Raw genomic sequence first — 25,330 nt, 5'->3', positions numbered from 1 at the left:
ACAGAGCTACGACGCTAATTTCTACAGAGGTAACATGTCATAGAAAAAACTGTGCGTTCATGTTTAAGAAATTCTTGCTTTTTATTTACGTTCCGTGTAATTTTGCTTCTTTAAACTTCCTATAGGTGTATAAACATCCGCGGTCTAATTATAACGGACGCGGTCCAATTACAACGGTCGAACAATGGAAGAAACACGAACGGAAGAGATCGTTGGAAAAAGGCATGGCGAGCCCAAGGGATTAAAGTAGAATCGAGCGCCAGGAATGAAGAAAACGTTGCTAAAATCGTTTTCGCGAACCTTCTCTTTGATCACTGTCGCTAGTATCGGCCAGTCGGCGATTAGCTCCTGCAAACTTGGCCTGCGCTGAATGTCGAAGACGTCCTGCATGCCCGGCACACACACACGTTCACGTTAATCCCACTCTTGTACGATCCCGGATATCAAGTAGCGGACCACCCTGACGGCCACTTTTATCAAGCTACTCTTCTTCTAGTTTAAACAACGACGCGACGATCTACGTGAATTCGCGAAAATGAATTCACGAAATTCCGATAAACGCTTCTTAATTCGCATCAGGGTTTTCCGCGTTAAAACACTTAAAAGACATTTAACATTTAGAGATAATGCTTGCTGCTAGGTTACACACCGTTATTAATAATCGAGATGCATACCGCGTTAATCATACCTACGAGTGCAATTTTACTCGACAAAGTGCATAGTTTCTACTCATGCATTGTGAACGATGATCTTTTATTTGATCGATAACGAATAAGACTAATTTTTGGTTAATCGACGATTGGTTAATAAAAATCAATTACTACGTGAATGTGTACGGTACGAATCAAATACGTGTATATCGAGATACGAGATTCAAGCGCAGCATTAGCTCTAAACTAGCGTGTGTACGCGTGAATATCACACGGTGCGTGTGCTCTTGTAAATTAGAACGCAACGGTTCTGTCGTCAAAGTGTCGTAAATACAGTTGAGTATCGAGTTTGTTCTTCAGTGTGTGACTTTCGACGCAGTGATAACGTGTAATGTGGATTAGTACGGGGTTTCTGTTTCCACAATTTCTTTCCTTTCTTTTCTTAATCCCTCGAGTCCTCGTTAAAACGATCAAACGTGACCAAACGGATCTACCTGTACGAAAGCAAAATTATATCTATTTCTCTAATCATCTCGGTCGTTTATAATTTTTATAAATTTGTACTCGTGTATATACGTACGTGTAACGTACGAACTAAATACTCAAAGGATTAAGCCTACCTTTTTTTCAAAATATCGTCGACTTACTTAACTCGAAATATATTTCTTCCAACGATTCCTAAAATTGTAGAAAACAGAATGGTATATTAATGCGTCCAAATTGCGTCTCGTCAAAGTCGGGAAGCTATCTACGAGGGGAATGATGCCTGAAAACCTTGAGCCAGCTCCAGTTAGTTTCACCCTTCTTGTCAAGAGAAATTCGAAGGACCTCCTCACCCTCCGCCAAGATCACTATATCCTCCCCGTCTTGATACCAGCTTCTTCCGTGCATCACGAAGTCGCCCAGCGACTACGAAGACAAACTTGTACAAAGAAGAAAGAGACAAACAAAGAACTTGCTACCACCGATGCTATAACATCGATAGCTTTCGAACGTGCTATCGATGTATATCTAATTTACGGAAACGTTAAGTTGTCGGTCATTGTCTTTTCACCTACTTACCAAATAAATCAAGCTCGTCGTCGACTTACGCTATTACCACGTTATTCTCTAGTACATGTACGTTAATTCTATTAAATTCTCGACCGAAGTTGTGTCGTTGGTTTCGTATCTCACCTAGCGCTTGAAATTCATTTGTAATTAAACGATAAGCAATTTTTTCTTTCCAGATAGAACAACAGTGTAGACGTAGTAGCATACCGAGCTGTTATTCAATGATCGCAAGTAATCGAGAAATGCAACAGACTTACAACGAATGGACATGCATACCAATAAGGACAAGCTCCCTCAAGACATACAAGAAAAAAAAAAAAAGAAAAAGAAAAAGGAAGAAGATTCAAAGTTTCTGATTCGAAGTATTGAATCACGCGATAAGAACGATCTTCGATCGTAGATAAAAGTAATTGGCTACGCACCTTCTCCAACTTTTTCAAAACCGGCAAAGGTTTCTCGACCTCCTTTAAGTCTACCTTTTCCTGTTCTTGCTCTTCTCTCGCCCATTTCTGGTACTTTCTCTTCTTCAGCATGGCACGGAAGTCCATACCACTGGCGTCTGCGATAAAACATCGAGACACGTCGATCGAAAGATTGAGAACGAAGACGGTAGGTTAAAGATTACGATTAAGGACGATTAAAGGTAAGGATGGAAGAATTGAAAATTAAAGATTAAGATTACAGAAACTAAGGAGAAAATTGGAAATTAAGATGGAGAGGAATCGGAGTAAAAATTGGAAATAGAAGGTTTAATAGGTAGAAAGAGAGAAGAGAGCTTACCGGAAACGTAGAGCTGCATCTCGGCAGAGTCCTCGCCATGGATGTTGCTCACGACGATCTTGTATGTGCCCTCGTCGTTGGGCTTCGTCTTCCTCATGCAGAGGGTGATCGTATTGGTCTCTGTGTCCGTAAGGAACTTGAATCGGCCACCTTCGATGATCTCGGTGATACCCTTGTAGAATTTGAAGGTCGGCGCAGGCGTACCTTCCACCCCAACAGTGAGGTACGCCGTCGAATCTGAGAAAAACGTTCATCGTATTCGATCGGTCGAGTCGATTCGACGAGGAAATCCACGGAAACGACATATCGCTACTTGCGGCTTTCGGTTGCTTTGTTCGATCGGAATATTATTCACACTATTGCATTGTTCCAAGTATTACAACTAGCTTCTTCAGAGGGTCGAACGACGCACCGAAATGTTTGCTTACGACGAAAATAGGAATATATTGGCTTGGCAACTAAGTGATTGCGGATTTTGGCATTAGGTGGTATTGATCCGCAATCACTTAATCGCCAAGCCAATAGAAATACAGCAATACCGATACAGCGAGACGAATGCAGAATAAAAATTGTTTGTATAGGAATACAGACACGCTAATATAGGAATGTAGGAATATAAAGATAATGCTCCTATCGAACACGGTATGTAACCAGAAGGCTCAAGTAATATTGGGTTGGCAACTAAGTGATTGTGGATCTTGTCAATACCATTTAATGACAAAATCCGCAATCACTTAGTTGTCAACCCAATAGAATTATAGCAATACCGATACAGCGAGACGAATGAAAGTTAATGTAGAATAAAAATTATTTGTATAGGAATACAGATATGCTAATATAGGAATGTAGGAATACAGAGATAATGCTCCCATCGAACACGGTATGTAACCAGAAGGCTCAAGTAATATTGGCAACTAAGCGTTTGCAGATTTTGTCATTAGGTAGTATTGACAAAATCCGCAATCACTTAGTTGTCAACCCAATAGGAATACAGCAATGCCGATATAGCAAGACGAATGAACGTTAATGCTGAATAAAAATTGTTTGTATAGGGATACAGATACGCCAATATAGGAATGTAGGAATATAAAGATAATGCTCCTATCGAACACGGTATGTAACCAGAAGGCTCAAGTAATATTGGGTTGGCAACTAAGTGATTGTGGATCTTGTCAATACCACTTAATGACAAAATTTGCAATCACTTAGTTGTCAACCCAATAGGAATACAGCAATACCGATACAGCGAGATGAATGAACGTTAATGCAAAATAAAAATTGTTTGTATAGGGATACAGATACGCTAATATAGGAATGTAGGAATATAAAGATAATGCTCCTATCGAACACGGTATGTAACCAGAAGGCTCAAGTAATATTGGATTGGTAACTAAGTGATTGCGAATTTTGTCATTAAGTGGTATTGACAAAACCCAATTGTATTTTCAACCCAATAGGAATACAGTAATACCGATACAATGAGACGAATGAACGTTAATGCAGAATAAAAATTGTTTGTATAGAGATATAGATACGCTAATATAGGAATGTAGGAATACAGAGATAATGCTCCCATCGAACACGGTATGTAACCAGAAGGCTCAAGTAATATTGGCAACTAAGCGATTGCAGATTTTGTCATTAGGTGGTATTGACAAAATCCGCGATCACTTAGTTGCCAATGTAATAATAATCGCAGAAACTCGAGCCACGGAAGCCTTGAAGTTTCAAAGGAGAGAAAGTAGAACGTAGGTAACGTACCTTCGACGGCGGAATATGATTCCTGAACATCGACGATTTGAGGTGGTCCCGCTGGTCCGACATCTCGAAGAGGTGTGCTCGGCTGATTGATCTTATTCTCGAGGTCCGCCACGCTGGGTCTTCTGACGTCCGCACTCGGACGACGACGCTGTATCAATCGATCATCGATGAATCATAAACCATTTACGTCGTTTCCTTTGTTTATTTTTCTTTTTTCGCTTTAAAAAGCGTTGCAAGCTTTCGGAAAAAGCAAGCAAGCCGAAGTGATCAAGTACGTGACTTTCGTCGCCTTACCTGCGCTTCCTCGATTTACCTGGTCGCGATAACTGCATACGGCAACTCACGAAATTATTAAGACGCTCGTAACTATATTATCTGTCTGTTACGCGAAACATTTTGAAAATAACGCTGTAACGAGGTCGAGATATCGTATTGATAAAGTTTAAAACATATCTGAAAGTATATACGTGTAGAAGCTACTGAACGTTCACCGCAGATACGCGTATTTATATTTGGTATAAAATTACTACCCAGCACGAATCGTCATCTTAAACGCAAAGTAAATGTCGAAGACGATTGCATTGAAATTCCAAAATACTTCGCGTTCATATTTGTGCGAATATCGAAACATTTCCGTGAGTCGCTGTAAATATTCGCAACAGGTAATACCGTGACTCGGACGAAAGTCACGACTCGTTCGAAGCTCGGTGCTCTCATGCTGTGTGCGTGGTGCTAAATTATTAATCGTGCATTTTAGTCACACCGTTAACCTACGTAATTAGTACAAAGCGTTATATCGTTAACTGTTATTCACAATATTAGTGCAAGTAAATCGGAGCCGTAAAACGAGGTCAGTTTTATACAGATTCGTATCTTTGAAAACGCGATTAAACAATGGAACTTTAATTTCTTTCATCGGCGAGATATCACGATGTATGCATCGTTCGCGTTTCTATACTTTCACAATTTCCGATGATGAAAAATCTCCGTTGATCGGCCTGCCGTGCACGAAGAATGTGTCTGACCACGTTCGGGTACTCCCGAGGGTTTCACGTACTCGTTAGCTAAAGTAAATTCGAGGGTCCTCCAAGAGGCGTTTGCCGATGATTCGAACCGATCTATTCTTTGGATCGATCGATGCAAAAGAATTTCTTTACTCGAATACCTCGAGCAGAATCCTCGAGTATACGCAGGAGAAGGAAAGATTTTACATATGTACGTTTGTATGCTTTTCCATTCTGGTTCCACAGCTCGTTGTTACAATACGATACAATGAATGGCGAAGGGAACCAGAATGATTTGCGATGAGAATGTACAGGGTACACATAGGATACATATAAATGAAAGGTTTCCGAGTTACGTGGAGAGGATGTTTTGCTTCGTCGATGCCGAATCGATGAGAATTCGGCGCGCAATTTTCACCAGTTGATCAGTCACAAGGTTAAACCTAGCGCTACGAGATTAAGACTCAGTACGAAGAATTTCGTGTCTTAATACGTGAGAAGAGCTTCGCTGCGAAACAATAAGTAAGTACGCATAAAAACTCGATAGCTATTGTTCGTTGCGTCGATCGACAATACTTTTTTCTCATACGCTAATCGTAAAAATTCTCGTATACATGTACGTTTTTCAATCTGTACGTGTTTCCACGCGATGACGACGAATCTTTTACAAATTATACCATCGATATATGTGGTATAAGCTGAACTATCGATCGATGCGTTTTGCACAACTAGAACCATGTAACGATGATGCGTGCAAATAAAAAATGTGCGCTTTCACTGGGATTATAAGTGTTCGTTAAATCACAGAAACGTTCAAGCTTCAACCGCGAATCTTTTATTTGCATCGCTCTTTCATTCGAAGGGTACTCGATGCGCAAGTGGAACTTTCGTGACGCTTACGAAATTTCTCGGTCGTCGTCACGCCATCGCTGTTAGATACAATTGCTATACACGAAGGCATGGTTAATAAGACATATATAGGAACACAATCGATGAGATGGAGAAATACAATGGATTGTGACGAAAAACAGAGAGAGCGTGAGCGAGAGAGAGAGAGACACACACAGTTGACAATTTCTAAAATGAATTGAGAAGACTAAAAGGAAGGGAAAAGGAAAAGAAGGAGGAATTACTATCGACACAGTTTTACCACCTTTTTCGTTGTTTAGTTACACTATCGCGATTCTATTACCGCATTCCTCTATGTGGATTATTTACGAAAAGGCACATCGAATGGTACAATATGCACGGGTACGACGATACACATAAAAAATAAAACACATAATATTCGCGATGTGTGTACATTTGTCGGATAGGTGAATAAACAAATTAATAAACAAATGAACGTCGTACCTATGGTTATCGTGTAAACAGAATCGATCGCTAACACATAGCATAGTGAGAGCACGGTGAATAATTACATGTATACTACTCTTGTTCGCGAGAGATTAGCATTCGTATCACATTTTCATAACAAGCAATACTCGGTTTTAACTTATACATATGTATATCAACCGTGCTGCGATCTTCGACTATCAACTATATTTCGATGTTGCTGTCAATTCAGCGAGAAACGTTCGAAGTGAAATTATCAGGTTGTCCGAAAAGTGTCTTTCCTTTACAGACGCGTCTTTTACAACGACGCGTCTTCGTACAAACGCGAAGCTTAATCCGTCGAACGTTGTAATCCTTATCTTGATAAATAATTGATAAAATAAAATGGATCGTACGTAATTCGATAAAATAATTTAAAAGGCAGAAAGGTTGTGCATCCGTTATTTCCTTATAAAACGAAAGAAACTTTTCGGATGGTCTAATACAAGAAGAAACGACGGACGAGAAGAGGAATTTTCTCGTATTTTGTTAAAGACGGAGATATCTTTCGAGGTTTGAACGCTTAAATCGAAAACCACCGAAAGAACGCAGCAGGGTTGCGTCTCAAACAGGCCGTAGCAGCGTAAAAATCACGGATAAATCGAAGTTTTCAACGTGAAAGGCGAGATCCAGTTGAGCAACGTTGTCCGACTAAACCGTACTTACGCTACTGCGGCTTGTTTGACACCGAACGTCCGATACTACTTTAAACACGAAAGATAGATGCGTAAATTGGTACATAAAAAAAGAAACAAATATATATATATATATTGCTATGGATGGAAACATCGACTGAAAGAAATATTTCTTACCACTATCTAATTTCTACGTTCTCAATATACATAGTATTCGCTCGAATTAAGCAAACGTTTATACTACATAGCTGCGGGACGTTTCGACTGCAAATATACCGTGTTTAGTCGACGAGCAAGTACTGGCCGGCAAGACAAAATTATCCGTAAAATAAATAAACAAAGATAGGCGCGCGAAATTTATCGTCGACTAGGCACGAGAGGCGCGTTTACTCGCCGAGAAACGTCCGTTGAGCGGTTTTTGCAAAAACTATGTACAGACGCGCATTGCGAACAATTCGGAGCTTTGCGGCACGCATGAAAAATGAAAAAAAAAAGAAGAAAAAGAAACAGAAATATGTTGGATACAACGCGTTCTGTAATTTGAAAGACAGTAATATGAGCTAACCTCTTTCCCCTGCAGTTCACCAGGACGGCCGGATTTATTCTGTACGTGGTGCGTGAAAAATGGAAAAAAAAAAGTAGAAAGTAAAAAACAGAGAAAAATCATCGGGGTGAAAAAGTCAGAAGGGGGCGGGGATTCGAGACGTCCGATAGGGGGATTCTTATCGGAGAAAATAAGACGGATTTACGTCTGATTGCCAATGTACTCTCTCGAACACGTAGAAACGGGCCTCGATGGTAGAGATAGCGGGGAGTGGACAGCAGCGGCGACAGCTCCAAAAAATTTAACTAAAAAAAGGGTGGTATAGTCGCAAAATTAATATTATCGGCTTTCCATGGTGGTATGCGGCATTTTCTGCGTGTCCTGCGCCTGGTAATTACAACATTCGGCTTGTGGTTTTATAGCTTGTCGTTGTTAAACTGCTCTTTGATAAATAGTATAGCTGTACTCGAGGCAATCCAATTCAAATCCATCGTGGCTGGGTCAGGTATGAGCGGTTGAAAAAAATATATTTACAAAAAAAAAAGAGATGTATGAAAGTAGTGAGAGCAAAAAAAATCGAAGTCGTAGAAGTGAGAAACATATAGAGAAAGATCTCGCAGGTAATGCTATTCGGGCAGGTAAGCTTTGTGTTATAGCGAACACAAATCTCACCTTAGCTTCAAGCACCTCGCCGGGACGTAACTTTCCCAACTGCAAAAAATTATAGAGACCATCGTGAGCATTGTGCGTGTACATCGGTTAGTCGCGCGAAGTCTTGCGATATCCTTTGTCATCGCATACCGTATCCAAATACGTCGCAGACAAAACGGAGACGGGTAACGTGGGCAAACCTTTGGCAGCGAGATGTCCTTCGAATCTCAAGTTCGAGGTAACAAAGTACAAAAACAAAAAGAAAAATACACGACGTCCAAAAACTTGGGGAAAATGTCGAGGGGAAAAGAGAATTCAAACGGAGGATGATACAAAGAGGTAAAGGTAAACTAGCGACAGACGAATACAAGTTATACGACGGATATTCTTCTTAACGACACCTGGCCAATTAATTCACAACACATCGGCGGTGCTAGATTCCGTTTGGTAGAAGTGAGCGGTGTACGTCAGCCAACGCGAGTGTCGTTAAATCAAAGACGGACTTACGCAGTTTCGCATTAAGTAAAGTTCAACGTCTATTTGCCACGACAGTGATTTATCACGCTCTAGAAAGAGACATTGGGCGGTGTGCGGCGATCGAGTTTCTCGCTTGTTCGCAGCCTCGTTGACCGTTATCATCGTCGATGATTCGAACGGCCACGATCCGAGAAAATCGGTCTGAGAATCCGTGGCGTGTCCGCGAGACTCGGCTAGAAATAACGATAAAGCACTGGTTGGATCGCGGACGCGTTTGATTAATCGATGGCAAGTATTAAATGTACAGAGGCATAAATCACAGTCGTCCTTCGTGTCCGGCAAATTGATAGTTTTACCCGACCGTTGGCAGCAAGGTAACAAGTGTTGGGACTGCGTACAACGCATTCCTACTGCGAGTAAATGATATATACACGTACGTAGGTAAGGGCAAAGTGGTATACGTTCGAAAGTAACCAGGTTTCACGCGCCGTGGATGTTTGTCGCTAGCCTGGGCATTTGTTAACGCCGACGCCTGTCCTTTCCGAACGATGTTTGCCAAAATGTAATCTACGATTCGTAATATACGCGAACGGGAATACGAAAGTTTATACGCCAATGATTTAAGATCGTTGGGACGTCCGTTTCGCGCCAGACACGCCTCGGATGATTCTTTCGTTGTTATCCTTGCGACTGTTGTTCTTGCTGTTATGATTATTATCATTGCTATTATTATTATTATTATTATTATTATAATTATTAACATCCTTACGATTAACGATATTAATATTAAAGTAATAATCGTGGAGTGTAGAGTGCTGAGAGATTCGGTTGCAACATATCCGTGCCAGGTGCAGTGGTGCGTTGGTGCAATAGTGCAATTGGTGCATACTTCCACGTCAATAATTATTAATTTATAGAAGAGAGTGGAGCCGAGGTTTTCTCGAATCGATGCGTCTCGATGGAACCTGTGCTCGTACGAACGATCCCGCGCCAAATTTCCAAATCTTCTCGTATCGAATTGTCCGAACGTTGAAGCTCGAGATCTCGAGACGCAAAAGGCGCAAGAGAAAGAACGAAAATTTTTCGTAGGCAATTTGAAGCGCGAGATCATTGAAAATGACATATCGAGTAAGTAAAATAAATTGGCGATAGAAGATGAGAAGTGAGCAGGCAAAGTCGAACGAAGAGACCAACGAGTAGAGGAACTGTGCTTTCGGCAGACGCGCTCTTCGTTCAACGTTCCAGTAGGTGTGTGTTTGTAAAAGAAGTAACGTGCGAGTAAAAGAACAAATGAAAGTGAAATAAGTGCATTGGTAGTCGAGTAAGGTTGCAGACGAGGCATTCGCTTTCCCATTTCCAGTGATTTTCCTCACCTTGCGCTCGTCCACCACCTCGCCTGGTCGCAGCTTTCTATTCTCCTATGAATCAAACTCTTCTTTACTAATCTGTATCGTTTCGAAAGTCGCTGTACGTGTACGCACTTATACGCACGCACATCCATGCACGTGTGCATTACCATCCATAACTATCTGGTCACTTCCCAATTATCGCAAATGCATCGAATACGCTTGAAACGAGCCACAATTTAATTCGGATTTTTCATCTTGCCTCGTGCAAACGTATACTCGTACAGTTAACAGAAATCGATGAAAACGATAGTTTATATTAATTCTTTGTACGGATTTTACGAAGCTTGCCAACTGTTCGTCGCGGATATGTTGCTTCGCTTTAAGCATTTAATTACTGTGCACGGACAAAGTCAGTTACGCGAAGAGACAAAGAATTAGCGGCTCGGTTCTTCCATCACGACGACATCGAAGATACGATAAAGATATGGAACATCCGATCAAATTACATCGGGTGTCCAAATACTTATGGACGATAGTCAGAGATAAACGTCTGGTGCGACGAGGACGACTTTCATTTTATCCTTCGAAGATTCATTCTGCTTGGATGTCGTTCCTTGATCCGCTTACTTTCCACGCTGCATCGAAGACTCGTAGCTAAGATATCTCGCGAAAGACGAGAAGGGTATTATGGTAAGGGGAAAGTGGTTTTCAAGAAGCTGGGCTGTTTGGACGATTCACGAATAGGATTGCTTTACTAGCTTTGCTGACACTAATATCAACGTACACACCCGACACGTAATTTCGTATCGTCAGACAAACACGTCGGGGGTTCACGTGATTGGACATCTAGCTCTAAGACTATCACGATTGGGATCACTAAATCACTGACGTTGCTACGAAACTGCAAAAAAACTCCAACAATTCTAGGGCTAACCAGCAGTAGCCACTGATCTACCTACGCTTTTATCTAGTTCTGTACACGAGCTAACGTTTTCTATAGTTTAGAATCTTCATGTTTCGTCTTTTTCCGGTTACTCAAACTCTCAATTTTCAAAAATTGAAAAAGAAAAAAAAAATACTACGTAACTACGTTTAGCCAACAGTCTAAGGATAAACGACTTTGTTCAATCAACGGTAGAAATTTCGTTCGTTTAATTGGTCGTTCGTATAAATGGAAAGAAAAATCGAGAGTACGAGTAACCTACGAGCGTTCCCCTCGAACGATCAGTCGATTTGCTCCGTTAAAACGTTACTTTTCGTGGCCAGCAGCAACGAAATCGAGTGATCGCATTGCGCGCGTTACTCGAATCCTTTGATACGTTAATCTGTCGTCGTTTATGATGTACGTATCACCGATTTTAGACGTTGGACACGCCCAGTCAGTCGCGAATCAAAAATTAGTAATGAGTAATTGGACAAAAATAGGCTCGAACGCGTCTATTTCTGGAAAGGTATTAAATATCACGAGCTATTAAGAACATTGCTTGGCAATCTGACAAAAAGACCTTGATTAACGAGTTTTACGATCAAATTCGTTACCGATCCAAAAGCTTCGATCTTTCGTCGTCCAGACGAACACGTTCCGGAGCAAATCGCTTTTCGAGGCGGACTGGCTGCGATGGTACCGATTTTAACGGCGATTAAAACGATCAAATAATTGAACGATCCAACGGTTGAACGATTGAATAGCCGAAGAGTCGAATAGTCTTTTGCTTTTTCGGTTTTCGTTAAGGAAATTGTACCATCGTCTTGTAGTAATCGCGTTTAATTAGCTTAAAGTGCGGGAGACAACTGGAAGTCGCCCTTTAGTCTCAAAGTAAGATTATGAAACAAGTAACAACGATAATGACAAATAGACGAAACTATAGAAATTTTGATAGTCGCGAAGGCTGTCGAAAAAATCAAAGTTGCGCAATGATCGAACAATCGAACGAGACAGTCAAGAATTTCGTATAGTTGAGAGTAGAGGATTGTCAAAGAGATGGAAAGATAGACGAATAGTCGAATAGTCTTTTGCTCTTTCGGTTTTCGTTAAGGAAATTGTACCATCGTCTTGTAGTAATCGCGTTTAATTAGCTTAAAGTGCAGGAGACAACCGGAAGTCGTCCTTTAGTCTCAAAGCAAGAGTATGAAACAAATAACAACGATAATGACAAATAGACAATCGTCTCAAATCTTGATCAGATGAAATAATAGAAATTTTGATAGTCGCGAAGGCTGTCGAAAAAATCAAAGTTGCGCAATGATCGAATAATCGAACTAGACAGTCAAGAATTTCGTATAGTTGCGAGTTGAGGATTGTCAAAGAGATGGAAAGATAGGCGAATAGTCGAATAGTCTTTTGCTCTTTCGCTTCTTGTTAAAGAAATTGTACCATCGTCTTGTAGTAATCGCGTTTAGATATAAAATTAGCTTAAGGTGCATGAGACAACTGGAAGTCGTCCTTTAGTCTCAAAGCAAGAGTATGAAATAAATAACAACGATAATGATAAATAGACAATCGTCTCAAATCTTGGTCAGATGAAACAATAGAAATTTTGATAGTCGCGAAGGCTGTCGAAAAAATCAAAGTTGCGCAATGATCGAATAATCGAACGAGACAGTCAAGAATGTCGTATAGTTGCGAGTTGAGGATTGTCAAAGAGATGGAAAGATAGGCGAATAGTCGAATAGTCTTTTGCTCTTTCGGTTCTAGTTAAAGAAATTGTACCATCGTCTTGTAGTAATCGCGTTAAATTAGCTTAGGATATATGAGACAACTGGAAGCCATCCTTTAGTCTCAAAGCAAGAGTATGAAACAAATAACAACGATAATGACAAATAGACGAAACTATAAAAATTTTAGTAGTCGCGAAGGCTGTCGAAAAAATCAAAGTTGCGCAATGATCGAATAATCGAAAGAGACAGTCAAGAATGTCGTATAGTTGCGAGTTGAGGATTGTCAAAGAGATGGAAAGATAGGCGAATAGTCGAATAGCCGAACGGTCCGACGCAGAATGAAATTTCACGTAATCGCGAAAGTTAGCAAAGTGGTTCGATGATACGCGAACGATCGTAAACGATACCATCGCAGCTGTTCACTCGATAGTCCAAAAGCGTAACCGATATACCTCGCGGATAAACACAATCCGTAACATACCTCGTCACTGATAATCAGACTGGGTCTGCGACCCAATTCTTCGGGTGGTATCAAGGATCCCCGTCGACTGGTTGTGCCGCTGCCGGGTATCAGAGAACTTCTTCTGCTTCCAACCGGCGTTACGTCTTTGATAACTTCGATCTTCGGTGCTTCGGGTGCTTTGATCTCCGGCACCTTTGGCTAAGTACGCGAGAAAACCAATTATCAATTCCGATTGCGTCGTATTTCTAATTTGGGAAATTAAGCGACAGCTGAAGCGAAATCGCGACCGAACGATACGCGTTCGTAGAAGAATTTGCATATATCGGGTAACCAAGAAAGTTTTGGCGTTATTAAACGTTGAAAAAGAAACGCGTAAACAACGTAGAAAGAATGTAATTTATCGGTGAAAATAATTATTCTCGGCTAACGAAGCAAGCTTTATAAATGCCACGTTTATCAAAATTATAGTCTACGGAATTGAAGAACTTTTGCAACGCCGTTTTCACAGTTACAGTGTGTTTGCTGAGCGCAAATTTAACAGATAAGCGATCGCCCGAGTGGCTAACGAGACATTTCCGTTCAAGCGTTTGTACTTTCTCAGAGATCACACTTGCGGACACGACAATCTCGCATCATCCTGTACAAGTAGAATGCCTTTGTGCTTCGCTAATATCGTCTGCAACGTTACTTTACGACAGCTTCTTCAACTGTCTACGAGCAAAATAGTAACAGTATGCGGAGAACGTAGCGATTCGCAACGAAGGAGAGAAAAAACACCAGAACTTTCTTGAGTTAAGGTCTCTCCTAAAGATCCGGAGAAACTGAAACAACGCGTGAAAGCACGTCTGTCGGATTTACCGAAGGATCGAGAACCGATGAAACGTTATCGTCGACGGCTCGTAGAACGCGATCGCGATCACGATCGTGCTGAGATTAAGACTGAATCGAGACTGACCGGCCTGCCGCGAGAAATCAAAGCGAAGAGATACGGTCGGGCACAAACGGGTCGCAATAACACCGAAAATAGCGATCGACATTTTCTCCATCCTAATTTTCAAGTCGAAAAATTAGGGGTCCGAGGGGGGTGATATACGAGCGGTTATTTGCCAAAATAGTTCCCCCTCTTTCGCCGGTATTCGGATGCAGGGTGGTGGTGGACACGGGACCCATCGGTTGCCAAACGGTCATTTTGTTCGTTCGATTATTAGCGCTGGTGTAGAAGCGCGTCGCGTTAATTACGTTTGAGAGAAGATCGAACCAGGATTACCGGGCTATTTGCGTCGGCGATCTTTTATCCGCGGTAAACCACGACCGAGACCACTTGCTAATCCGCCAGCAAGGATTTCGTGTCACCGCATCGTCTACGACCTTGAGCGTAGCCTCCGTTAAACGCCGATTAATATTAGACCAATAGACGAACTCGAGAGGGAAAAGTGCTCGACCGTGCGCTTAGATAGTTTCTCCGAGTTAATCGCTCTCTGATTTCCAACTTTAACTCTGCAATTTGTAATCGAGCTTACGGAATTCCAGGAATCTCGATCCATCGTACTTAGGCGCGGCGTTGCAAAACTCTTGTCATTCCTGACGTAAAGCGAAGCAGCTTGGCAAAATCGTTTTCTTATTCTTGCGTTAATAACGAGCTGTTACTCACCTTGGAATCGAACTTCTGTCCGCCGCGTGAAAAGAGAAATCATTAGTAGTGGAATAAACGACGTTTGATCTTATCAAATTAATTATCGACACAAAGTAAATCTACTTGATGCAACAGAACGAAAAACGAGAGCAACGTTTCTCTTACTTGCGTGGTTGGTCTGTCCAACTTGGTTTTATCTCGAGGAGAGTACTCCCCGAATTCGAATTCCTGCGGCTTCTCCAAAACCGGTCGCTCGTAATCTGGAATCTCCGGAAGCTCGTAATCCTTGTCCTTGCTGGCTTTTCTCACTTTCGTCTTCTTAGCTTCCATCTTTTCAGTCTTCTCAGTTTTCTGCACGAATGGTTTCCGATTAATTTCTAGCGTCGACGATTTCGTCGATGAAAATCACTCGGGAAAACGCGATAAGTCTGTTGATTTTCTGATTGTTATCGCTATTCTCGCTACTTTTTCGCTGTTATAATATATTAAATCGTAGCTACGAAACCACTGAACGTTTAGAAACGAAGGGCAAGTGAACGCGATGGAGCATATTGAATTTTAAAATTACTCGTGCGAAGCGAGAAAACGTAAGTTATCGTGGTGTTCCCTCGTGATCTTCGTACATCGAAGCCGTTCGATAGAAGAAAGAGCGACAGATAGAACATCGATTTCAGCATAGAGAATTCGAGTCGAGGAGCAAATGTTTTGTACAGCCAGATAGCCGAGATACCTTGAAGATTGTTATTATATTAATAATAATATTCGTATAGATTGAATTAATCGGTTTGTTAACGATTCGCCGAGCTTTCAAGAATTGAGAAAGTGAGAAAAGAGAGAAGAGAGAGTCTTCGAATTATGCGCAGTACCTTATAATTTGTGTCGTTGTTATCAACATCGAAAAAAGAGACCAAGCGTAGAAAGTTGTCGAAAATTGGAGGAAACAGTACCGCGGTAAGAGGAGAGACACGTCGAATAATCGAGATTGTGAAATTTTATGAGTGAAATTAATAAGTGGAAAGAATCGTCCAGAGCGTGAAAAAGAATTTTTCATAGTAACAGCGAAAGTACTTGGAACGATCGTAGATTCGAAGAATAAGTAAACAGCCAGTGTATATACATATTATGTAAATTTGAAATATTATGTAAATGTCAATGCATAGAGAAGAGAGAGAGAGAAAGAGAAAGAAAAAAAAAGAGTATAGTGTACGTATATTTAGATTCCCATTCACGGGAATACCTTCAACTCAATCATAACGCCATTCTCAGCTTTTTGAGGTACTTTTGGCTCCCTCGAAACCGGTTTAAGTTGAATAGATTGAAAGTTCTCGGCTTTAATTTCGTATTTCGGTGGTTTACGCAGTCCGAATTTCTCCACGTTCGTCTTGGGTTCCACTGGCTGCATTTAACGTATCGTTTATTCCAGACAATTTTCAACCAGAATTTACAAATACCAATCCGAATATAACGAAGTTGCCTCGTAAATAAGCACCGCGAAACGGCAAAAGTTCTTCTATCAATTACGAATAATTCGCGGGAAAAAGAAAATACACACCTTCAGTTCTACTTTGTTCAACGTCTTTGCTTCCTCTTCGATCTGTAATTTAAGAAAGTTCAGAATTAAATTAGCGAACGAGAAAGATCAAGGTTTTGAGTTTTCGCTTAATTCATTAATATCTATCATAAAATGTAAATGATAATTTTTATATCGTTTTGGTACGATACGAGCGAATGTATCAAATTAACAGATATTTGTATACTTATACGTATATCTACCTTCGTTGTAGGTTTCAGACTGACTTTTCTCAGCGGTTCCTCTACCTGCGAAAATACAAAATAAAAAGTTATTCGAGGGGATAACTTGAAGAGATTTTGCCAGCGATAATTTGTAAAAAAATCATGATTCGATGAATTGTTACGTTTCTTGTTACGGTGATATTCGTTCTCAGAGATTGCTGAAAAGAGTATGAATATGTTACTTGCTATGACGATTCGATTTAATCTTTGCTGAAAAGAATAAATTTAGTTCGTGAGATGAAAAATTGAATGTAAAGAAGTTACGCGATACACACGCCTGTACGAATAAACGTTGTGCGTGTTGTAGTTACACGTTAGAGTCCGTGAGATGAAAAGTTGATGCGAAGAAAGTTACGCGATGATACACACTTGTGCGAAAAAATGCAATTTGTGCGGTGCAGTAATTAAGAGTGTCGTGTCAGTTTACGGGAAAATGTGAATCGTGTTGTGGTATTATCATACTTTAGCGAACATGTTCGCGAACAGTATTACTATACAAACGCGATAGATCGACTTTGTGTACCTTTGGTGGTTCGGGTTTACCAAGCGTGGTTTTAGGTTTCAGGGCAGGTTCTTCCTTCTAAAAAAATGCAATCACGTGACTATTCGTGTTCGTATAAAAGAAGGTAACGCGTAACAAAATTTGGTATCTAAGCAAAAGAAGAAAAAAAGAAAGTCTCGTATTCGTGTAAAAAACGATCTCATGTACCTTAGCCTCCTCGGGTTTACCAAGTGTGGCCTTAGGTTTCGCAGCAGGTTCCTCCTTCTAAAAAGGAAAAATGGGAAAACTAAGAAAAATTGTGTATACGGACAAATTTCTTCTATATAGAAAATGCAGTTGCGTGACTATCCGTGTTTGTATAAAGAGAGTGTAACGCGTGAAAAAATTGTGTAAAAAAAAAAGAAATTTTGTACTCAAGTAAAAAACGATCTCATGTACCTTAGCCTCCTCGGGTTTACCAAGTGTGGCCTTAGGTTTCGCAGCAGGTTCCTCCTTCTAAAAAGAGTAAGTATGTCAAGGATAGTGCCAGGAATACTCAAAAGAAAAGAAAAACTGTCTACGCGAAAGGAATGACTTTCAACGTGGTGTCGTGTACCTTCGCCTCTTCGGGTTTACCGGCGGGTGTTTTGGGTTTCGTTTGCGTTTCGACGGGTTCCTCTTTCTAAAAGTTAATAATCTCGATAATGGAATCGTTCAAAAAAAAAAAAGATCGCGTCTACGTCTAGGCAAAAAGTATGCGATTCGTGTACCTTAGTCTCCTCGGGTTTACCGAGAGTGACCTTTGCTTTGGGTGGCTCTGTTTTCTAAAAATCAATCGTATCGTGTGAGGTATTTGTGAGGCGAACATCGATAAATAGTGTATGTATGTCGTATAGATTTTATGTACCTTGGGTTCTTCTACTTTGGGTGTGGGTTTGAGTTCCTCCTAAAATTAATGGACGTGAACTTAAAGTATTTGAATATGATTCACTCGATACGTATCGTGTATGATGACGTATATACGATATGTAAACTGTGTGTAGGATAAAATTGCGTGTTCATTTTGTACCTTCTTTTCTTCCTTTCCAACGATTTTAGCTTTTGTGACGGCTTCCTGCTTCTAAAAAAGTATAGAAACGATCAGATTTATTCGCTGTTCGTTAGTACACTCGCGTTAATACAAGCAACGGCTAATACTCGATATTTTTGATATTTTTCAAGAGTAACGCTTCTTAGTTAGCAAATACATTTATATACCTTGGTCCCGTTGGAAATACTGTCCTTTTGTATAGAATCTAACGCAGGTTCTTCGTCCTGAATAACATTCGTACGAATGAATGAAATATACAACAGATAAAGAATAAAAAATAAACAAATAGAAGAACCGTAACAAACTCGTGAGATATTGTAAACTATCGAGTTCTTTATTCCCTGTACCTTAGACCCCTCTGTTGACTTTGTCGATGACCTACGCCGTGTGAGCGGTACTTTTTTCTAAAATTGCAAACGAACAAACAAAAATTATAAATATACGAGTCGCGTGCTGGATTAATCAAATTGTTGAAAAATAATAATAAAAAAATAGTGGTACCTTGCTCGCTTCGTCAAGTTTGCGAGAGGTAGATTTTGGTTTCTCTTCCTCTTTCTAAAATGATCAAAATTAATTGCAGTCTCTTCCTATTAAACTATTCGTCGTCGTGGCAATGATACGTGATACGCATGTAGGTGTACGTGTGTACGTGTATGTATATGCGCTAACGTTCAAAAATATCCAGACCCTTGCTGATTTTCAACGAGATGTATTTCGGTTACAAAATTACGAATGAATCAGAGTACAATAATTTTATTCTTTTGAATCATCATGGCGTATATTTATCGAACGATAGCGTGCGTGCATGTATAATATATATGTAATATCGTAATATTTTTAGAAATCTAAATTCTATAGAATTTACATATATATATATGTCGTATGTCGTATTATGTACCTTGTCCGTGGTGACTTTTTTACGAGTTGTTTTTAATTTCGGTTTAACTTTCTCCTAGAAGAAAAAAAAGAAAAAAAATAATGTTTCGCTTTAGTTTTCAAGCGTCGAGAGACAGAAGAGTATCGATGCTATTCTACCTCTATAGTGTCGATCGATTCGATCGAAGGCGTTTCCGATTTATCTTTCGGTGTGTCGGGTTTGTCATTTGTTTCGTTTAAATTTGTTTTCCAAGTGTCCTAAAACATGGTCGGTTAATACATATAAAAAAGAACAATAAAATAAAAAAATATATTAAAAAACAAATTTTGTATATTTATACAATTTCGATCTGATTATTTGTGTAGTGCGTATGTACCTCGGGTACTGTGCGCTGTGTCCGTGATAAATCTACGCTAGTCTTTTCTGGCACCTAAAATATTATTCGTTTATAATTCCTTCATACCGAACGACAATTTTTCACGATGGAAATTTTAATCGAACGAATCGTGTACCTTTCTCCAAATTGATTTAATTTCTGGTTCTTGCGGCCTGTCTGCCCAGATGTCCTACAAATCGTGTATTCGATCATGCGTATATATTCGGGTAAATTTTGAATAGTATACGTCAAAAATGAGAGAGGAAAAAAGAGAAAACGAAGAAGAGATGAAAGAGAAGGAAGAAGAAGAAAAAAAAAAAGAAAACTACCTCTATTTCATTATTTGGCTCTTGTATAGTCGGTTTAGACGTAATCTTTGGCATATCCTGTAAATGCGTATACGAAACAAAATAAAATAAAAAGTAGCGAATTAAAAATATGGTATTGAATATTACAATGTATATGCGCTCGTGTACCTTAACTTTCTTAATTGGTTCAATTTCAGAATCACCTGGTCTATCTGGCCAAGCATCCTGAAATTTGCTCATCTATTAATATCTATACTTTCTCTATGCAATGCGATGTACAGTAAAGCCTCCCGTATTCCAACAGAATTTAGTATCAAATTTCTTTGATTAATTCTGTTACAAATACCATCGTTATACTATGAAGGACGGAAACTGTGAAATTTTTGTCTTGGAGGCTCTACTGTATTGTAAAAAAAAAGTAACTACCTCTACTTCGTCATTCGGTTCTTTGAATGGCACATTAAATTTAGGCTGTGACTCATCCTACAACGAAACAAAAGTTGTATCAAAAGAACAGTAATCGCACGCAAGGAAAGAATTAATAGCAACGTTCTACCTCGGTGTTTCTAATTAATTTCCTTTCAGGTATGCTTGGTCGTGGATCGATGGAAACCTAAAATTGTTTTCGTTTAATGATCACGATCTTTCTCGATTTTCCGACGATTTTTCGATACGAATGAAAACGTAGAATGTAAAAAGTTTAGTCGTATAAAGTATACTGTTATACCTCGTGTATTGTGTCTTTACTAGTACTATGGGTTTGTGGTGCAGACTTGTGTAATGACTTTGGAACATCCTAAAATTGTATTTATATAAGTAATCACCAATTGACTGATTAAAATATTGATTAAAAAAAAAAATAATCGAATTCATCCATTGTGTACCTCGTATCTACGAACTGGTAATTCATCGCGTTCGGTATGCTCTGGTCGTGATTTTTCCTACAAACAATTTTGCACGATAAAAAAATATTAAAAAATTCTGATAAAAAGGTATCTACCTTGATGTTAGATTCCTCGGGAATTTTATATTTAATATAATCTGGCTGTGATCGTTCCTACAAACAATTTTGCACGATAAAAAATATAAAAAAATTCTGATAAAAAGATATCTACCTTGATGTTAGATTCCTCGGGAATTTTATATTTAATATAATCTGGCTGTGATCGTTCCTACAAACAATTTTGCACGATAAAAAATATAAAAAAACTCTGTCACGCTTAATGCCGATAAAGAAAGATATCTACCTCGATGCTTGGCTTTTCAGAGAATTCGTGTTTGACGAGTGATGAGTATCTTACATTTAGCGTGTCCTATAATCGGATCGAAGCGTAATTAATCAGTCGTTCTATAACACGAAAATTGCAAATTTTTATGTATTCGCGTACCTCGCTTTTTCTAATGGATCTTATTTCCGGTTCTCTTGGCACTGAAGCCCAAATATCCTATAAGCACGATTTGTTATGAGCATGTGTGTCTTTCATTGTAATATCAAATCATTTGTTTTTTAAAGAATCGTTTACCTCGATTTCATCGTCAGGCTCGGGCTCGTAATATCTAATACTGTCTCTCGGTGCGATCTATAATGTCAGTATGTATATTTTAATTTCCAAAAAATTCTATGTTTTATATTCTCGCGAATCTGTAGTGTGTATATTTAGTGTTTTGTGTACCTTTACGTGTTGTGTTGGTGTTAGCGTAGGTCTAAACTTCGGGGTCTCTGTATCTACCTAAAAGTCCAAAATAATAAAAAAAAAATTAAAAATTGGTAAATTACATTTTCTGCTGGAAAAGAGTTGTTTCGTTCGTTTGGCAGATTGTAGTTCAAGGACAGAAATCCTATCAAAAACTTAACATTGAAATAGAAGTTACCCTTGCTGGATAGCGTGTCAGTGAAATAGATCTATGCCATAAGTAACACGCTGTGAGTCGGAGTTATCGTTGACGACGACTACTCGGTTTACGTACTACGTTAAGTGAACGCGCCGCGTCTTATGTTTTTTCTAAAAGTTCATGCTACTAATTACCTGCAAATTCTAATCAAATGTGATACACAACGTATGGTAACGTGTTATATTTTTTTTATCGAATGCGATTACTTAAATACGTACACGTCACACAAATATTTGATATTAGGTATTATTAGCCTTCTTGAGTCATTTGCAAGAAGGTCGGACTCGCACACGATACTTACTGTTTCTATTCGTGAGACGACATTCTTTTAAGTTTACACAAAGTAACTCTTTACGAACATTGATTACGACGTTAATAAGAAGAACCGACAAGGGAGTGATTAAAATTTTAATTGTAAAGAAACAGACACGGAAAGTAGGGAACAAAAAGAAAGAAACGAAAACTGATCTTTTACCTTTTCTGTCGTCACCTTCTTTTCGACGATGGAAGATCGCCTGCTTTCTGTCGTGACCTCTGCTTCCATCTGTTTGCGCATGAAAAAAGGGAAAGCGTAAATTAATGTAAGATCATTAGAATTTTAGTTTGTAATAGAATATTAGTTTAGCCGTGATAAGTGGCATTTGCGAATTAGCATTACGTAATTTAGGTTTAATCGTTCTGTACTCGTGTACCTTTTGCGTGGACAAGCGACGCGGTATTATGCGGCCGTCTTCGAACATCTGCGTATTAAAAGTAACAAAATAAATGAAAACTTAAGAAAACTACTGGGTTTCTACGGTTAAGCTATTTAGCATCTACTTGTACTGTTCTGTACACTCATTAAAAGGTAAATACGAAATAATGTTTAACCTTTTCTTCTGTTGCTACTAAAGAACTTCTTCGACTTTCTGTTCGTATTTCTTCTACCTGTTAAAGAAATTAGGGAAAAGGATAAATCAGTGTTAGCTTCTTTATGCCTATATAATAATATTTTATATATGAAAAATTCTACTCAAAAAGTTATACGTATGTAAAAATTCTGTATGAAAAAATTATATAAATTTAATTGATAGACAATTGCCACTCACTCTACTAATAGACTGCTTGCGAGATACCATTTTCTCTGCTTTAAGTTCCTGGAATAAGAAAAACCAAATATTAATAGGAATAAGTATGAAAAGATTCGAATAAGCATAGTAAATTGAAAAGACAGAACCATCCTTACCTCCTTCTTTTCTTCTCCTTTCTTCACGATCTTTTTCTGCAAACGCAAATTCGTTTAATTTATTTCTCTATGTTTTGATCTAACGAGTAAATGTCTTAAAATTCGTGTCAAAAATGTTACCTTTTCAACTTCCTTCTTTTCTTCGACTTTCTCTTCTGGTTTCTTCTGTACAAAAGTAAATCGTTATCAACTCGTTTATCGATTGCTATGAATTGAATAACGTAACATTCCTACCTTTACGATAATTATACACACGTTTGACGTATATCACACACTCTCGCGAATAAGTTTACTCGTATGTCACTAAAATGTACACATGAAAATCAAATTACACAAAACACAGACATGCATGCTGAAGAATAGAAACAGAGCGAAAGAGAGTAACAGGAAAGTAGGACAAATTACAAGTTATAGCTTTTTTTAGGAAAATTTCATAGCCCAGCTTCTAAGGTAAGGGTAAAGAGAGTTTGCTGAAAGCTTAAGCATTAGATTATATGCGAAGAAAGATGAGAATATGCGTTTCATAACGATCGAATGATTTCAGATAATTTCACTGGAATGGAAAAGATTTTAAAGTAACGATAGAAACAATTTGATGCAAATAGGATCAGAAGAAATAAAAGCTGAAACGTATCAAGGTTTGTCGATAAAAGCTGAAAAAGTATGCGAAGCTGAAAAGAAGCGGTTAATATCGTAAAAGCTGAAAAGGAGAGCATTTAATTCGCAAAAAGCTGAAAATAATTTTTATCGTTAGAAGCATGCCTTTCGTATCTTTGGATAGATTGGATCGAATCTATAAGCGTACGCATAAAAGCCGCGTGTAATAATTGTTCGCAATACTGTTCTTGCAATGCAATCGAAAAGCCGATTCGATAATTCGAGCGCATACTTTGTCCAAATGAAATATTTGACACTCGTTCCTCACCTGTAGAACTTCCAGTTTCTGAAACAGACAAATAAAAGATTGCATTTAATATCTTGTCAACGAGATTGTACACGGATATTTCCCAGGCATTTTTGAGTCGCAATCCCTTTTTATTATAGCCAAATAACTTTCTTAATAAGATGCCGATCGAGAAACATTTTTAATAAAGTAAATAATAATAATAATAAATATATCTTGGAATAATTCCAACTTCTACAACGTAATTCTAATCCCCAAAGGTGGGGCGACCCACAGATTGAGAACCTGTATATCCTTTGCAATGATTTTTACATAAACAAGTTTCTTATAACATAAACATATATATATAGTTAAAAGAGGGGAACACAAAGCATTCATACAAATATAACCACTACAAGGAACCATAAAGGGTGCGCGCAAAAGGTAAAACGATGCTGCAGTTTGTATTTCTAGATGTGTACCGTGTGAAGTAAAAAGGTTTTGCTTCAAAAAAATCACTTTACGAAAAATATGGTTTCCACTTTTGTGTGAAAAATGAAAAAAAAAATTATTCATACCTTCTTGGGTTTGTCGATACCGTTCTGTCTGTTGTCGGGTATATCCTTGAAAATAATTAAAAAAGAAACATCTTGATCAATCTTTTAAAGTTTTAACAAAAATTGTCCTTAAAGAGTAAAGAAGAATATAATTATACCGGGTGATCTAAGGTTTTCGCTCGTCCGCTTTATATTCTACGAGCATAAATGAAAAACCGACGTTACATAAACATGGATCCTTCGAAGTTTTATTTAAGATAGCAGAAAATGAAATTTACCGTTCCACAAAATTTGTTTCGATTCTCTTCGATTTTGACAATCTATGTTCGAATAACGTTACTTTCCTATTTATATTCCTAGAATACATCCAGAGAGTTCGAGTGAAAGAACCATGGAACACCTTGTATATCAGACACGTTAGAAAAAAGTTGATACGAAAAAATATCCAATGATTAAAAAAATCATCCGAACTGTATGTATATCTGTGTAAATATGTGTAGCGTGTATGTGTGTACCTCTACTTGTGAAATTGTTTCCGAGTCTGGTTCCTCGATAATCGGCTCCGCGGTGCTGGACTCGATTACACTCACCACTTCTTCCTCCTCCTCCTCCTCCTCCTCCACCTCCTCCTCGTACTCTTCTTCCTCTTCTTCGTCGGGAACGGTATTTTTGTCATCGTACCAGATCGAGCTTTTTACCTTTTGTATCGTAATATCGAGATGCAGTTCAAAAGAGCCGAATTATCGTACAGATTAAATGAAAAAGATAATTTTGTTATCGATCGTCGTTTCCTTCGACTTTGTCAAAAGCAACT

At 38.8% G+C, this 25,330-nt stretch overlaps 1 protein-coding gene across 29 annotated transcripts in view; it reads right to left on the bottom strand.

Annotated features, from left to right (window-relative positions):
- The window catches only part of LOC132908258 (twitchin), an 81,342-nt gene that overhangs the window by 38,754 nt on the left and 17,258 nt on the right, over window positions 1–25,330 (bottom strand). For 2 of the 29 annotated variants that reach the window (XM_060962062.1, XM_060962084.1), the window contains 34 exons: window positions 25,032–25,214; window positions 24,538–24,582; window positions 24,002–24,019; window positions 23,197–23,241; window positions 23,077–23,112; window positions 22,940–22,987; window positions 22,722–22,778; window positions 22,544–22,591; window positions 22,327–22,395; window positions 19,980–20,036; window positions 19,787–19,840; window positions 19,651–19,704; window positions 19,433–19,531; window positions 19,296–19,349; window positions 18,899–18,952; window positions 18,745–18,801; window positions 18,565–18,621; window positions 18,377–18,427; window positions 18,215–18,253; window positions 18,078–18,131; window positions 17,924–17,989; window positions 17,767–17,823; window positions 17,536–17,592; window positions 17,350–17,406; window positions 16,806–16,850; window positions 16,585–16,626; window positions 16,270–16,428; window positions 15,198–15,383; window positions 15,051–15,065; window positions 13,418–13,597; window positions 10,303–10,347; window positions 4,245–4,392; window positions 2,484–2,720; window positions 2,126–2,262 (listed from right to left, as the gene is read on the bottom strand). In XM_060962062.1, the coding sequence (XP_060818045.1) occupies window positions 2,126–2,262; window positions 2,484–2,720; window positions 4,245–4,392; window positions 10,303–10,347; window positions 13,418–13,597; window positions 15,051–15,065; window positions 15,198–15,383; window positions 16,270–16,428; window positions 16,585–16,626; window positions 16,806–16,850; window positions 17,350–17,406; window positions 17,536–17,592; window positions 17,767–17,823; window positions 17,924–17,989; window positions 18,078–18,131; window positions 18,215–18,253; window positions 18,377–18,427; window positions 18,565–18,621; window positions 18,745–18,801; window positions 18,899–18,952; window positions 19,296–19,349; window positions 19,433–19,531; window positions 19,651–19,704; window positions 19,787–19,840; window positions 19,980–20,036; window positions 22,327–22,395; window positions 22,544–22,591; window positions 22,722–22,778; window positions 22,940–22,987; window positions 23,077–23,112; window positions 23,197–23,241; window positions 24,002–24,019; window positions 24,538–24,582; window positions 25,032–25,214 (2,610 nt within the window). Of the gene's footprint in view, window positions 1–2,125; window positions 2,263–2,483; window positions 2,721–4,244; window positions 4,393–8,473; window positions 8,513–10,302; window positions 10,348–13,417; window positions 13,598–15,050; window positions 15,066–15,197; window positions 15,384–16,269; window positions 16,429–16,584; window positions 16,627–16,805; window positions 16,851–17,349; window positions 17,407–17,535; window positions 17,593–17,766; window positions 17,824–17,923; window positions 17,990–18,077; window positions 18,132–18,214; window positions 18,254–18,376; window positions 18,428–18,564; window positions 18,622–18,744; window positions 18,802–18,898; window positions 18,953–19,295; window positions 19,350–19,432; window positions 19,532–19,650; window positions 19,705–19,786; window positions 19,841–19,979; window positions 20,037–20,126; window positions 20,184–20,384; window positions 20,442–20,514; window positions 20,572–20,685; window positions 20,755–20,842; window positions 20,896–22,326; window positions 22,396–22,543; window positions 22,592–22,721; window positions 22,779–22,939; window positions 22,988–23,076; window positions 23,113–23,196; window positions 23,242–24,001; window positions 24,020–24,537; window positions 24,583–25,031; window positions 25,215–25,330 lie in introns of those variants that run through there. The other 27 variants (XM_060962063.1, XM_060962064.1, XM_060962069.1 and 24 more) reach the window with 27 other exon arrangements.

Source organism: Bombus pascuorum, chromosome 6 (genome assembly GCF_905332965.1).
Source record: "Bombus pascuorum chromosome 6, iyBomPasc1.1, whole genome shotgun sequence".
Taxonomy (NCBI): Eukaryota; Metazoa; Arthropoda; class Insecta; order Hymenoptera; family Apidae; genus Bombus; species Bombus pascuorum.
Note: the sequence above shows the minus strand (reverse complement) of the source record. Positions and strands in the feature narration are given on the sequence as shown.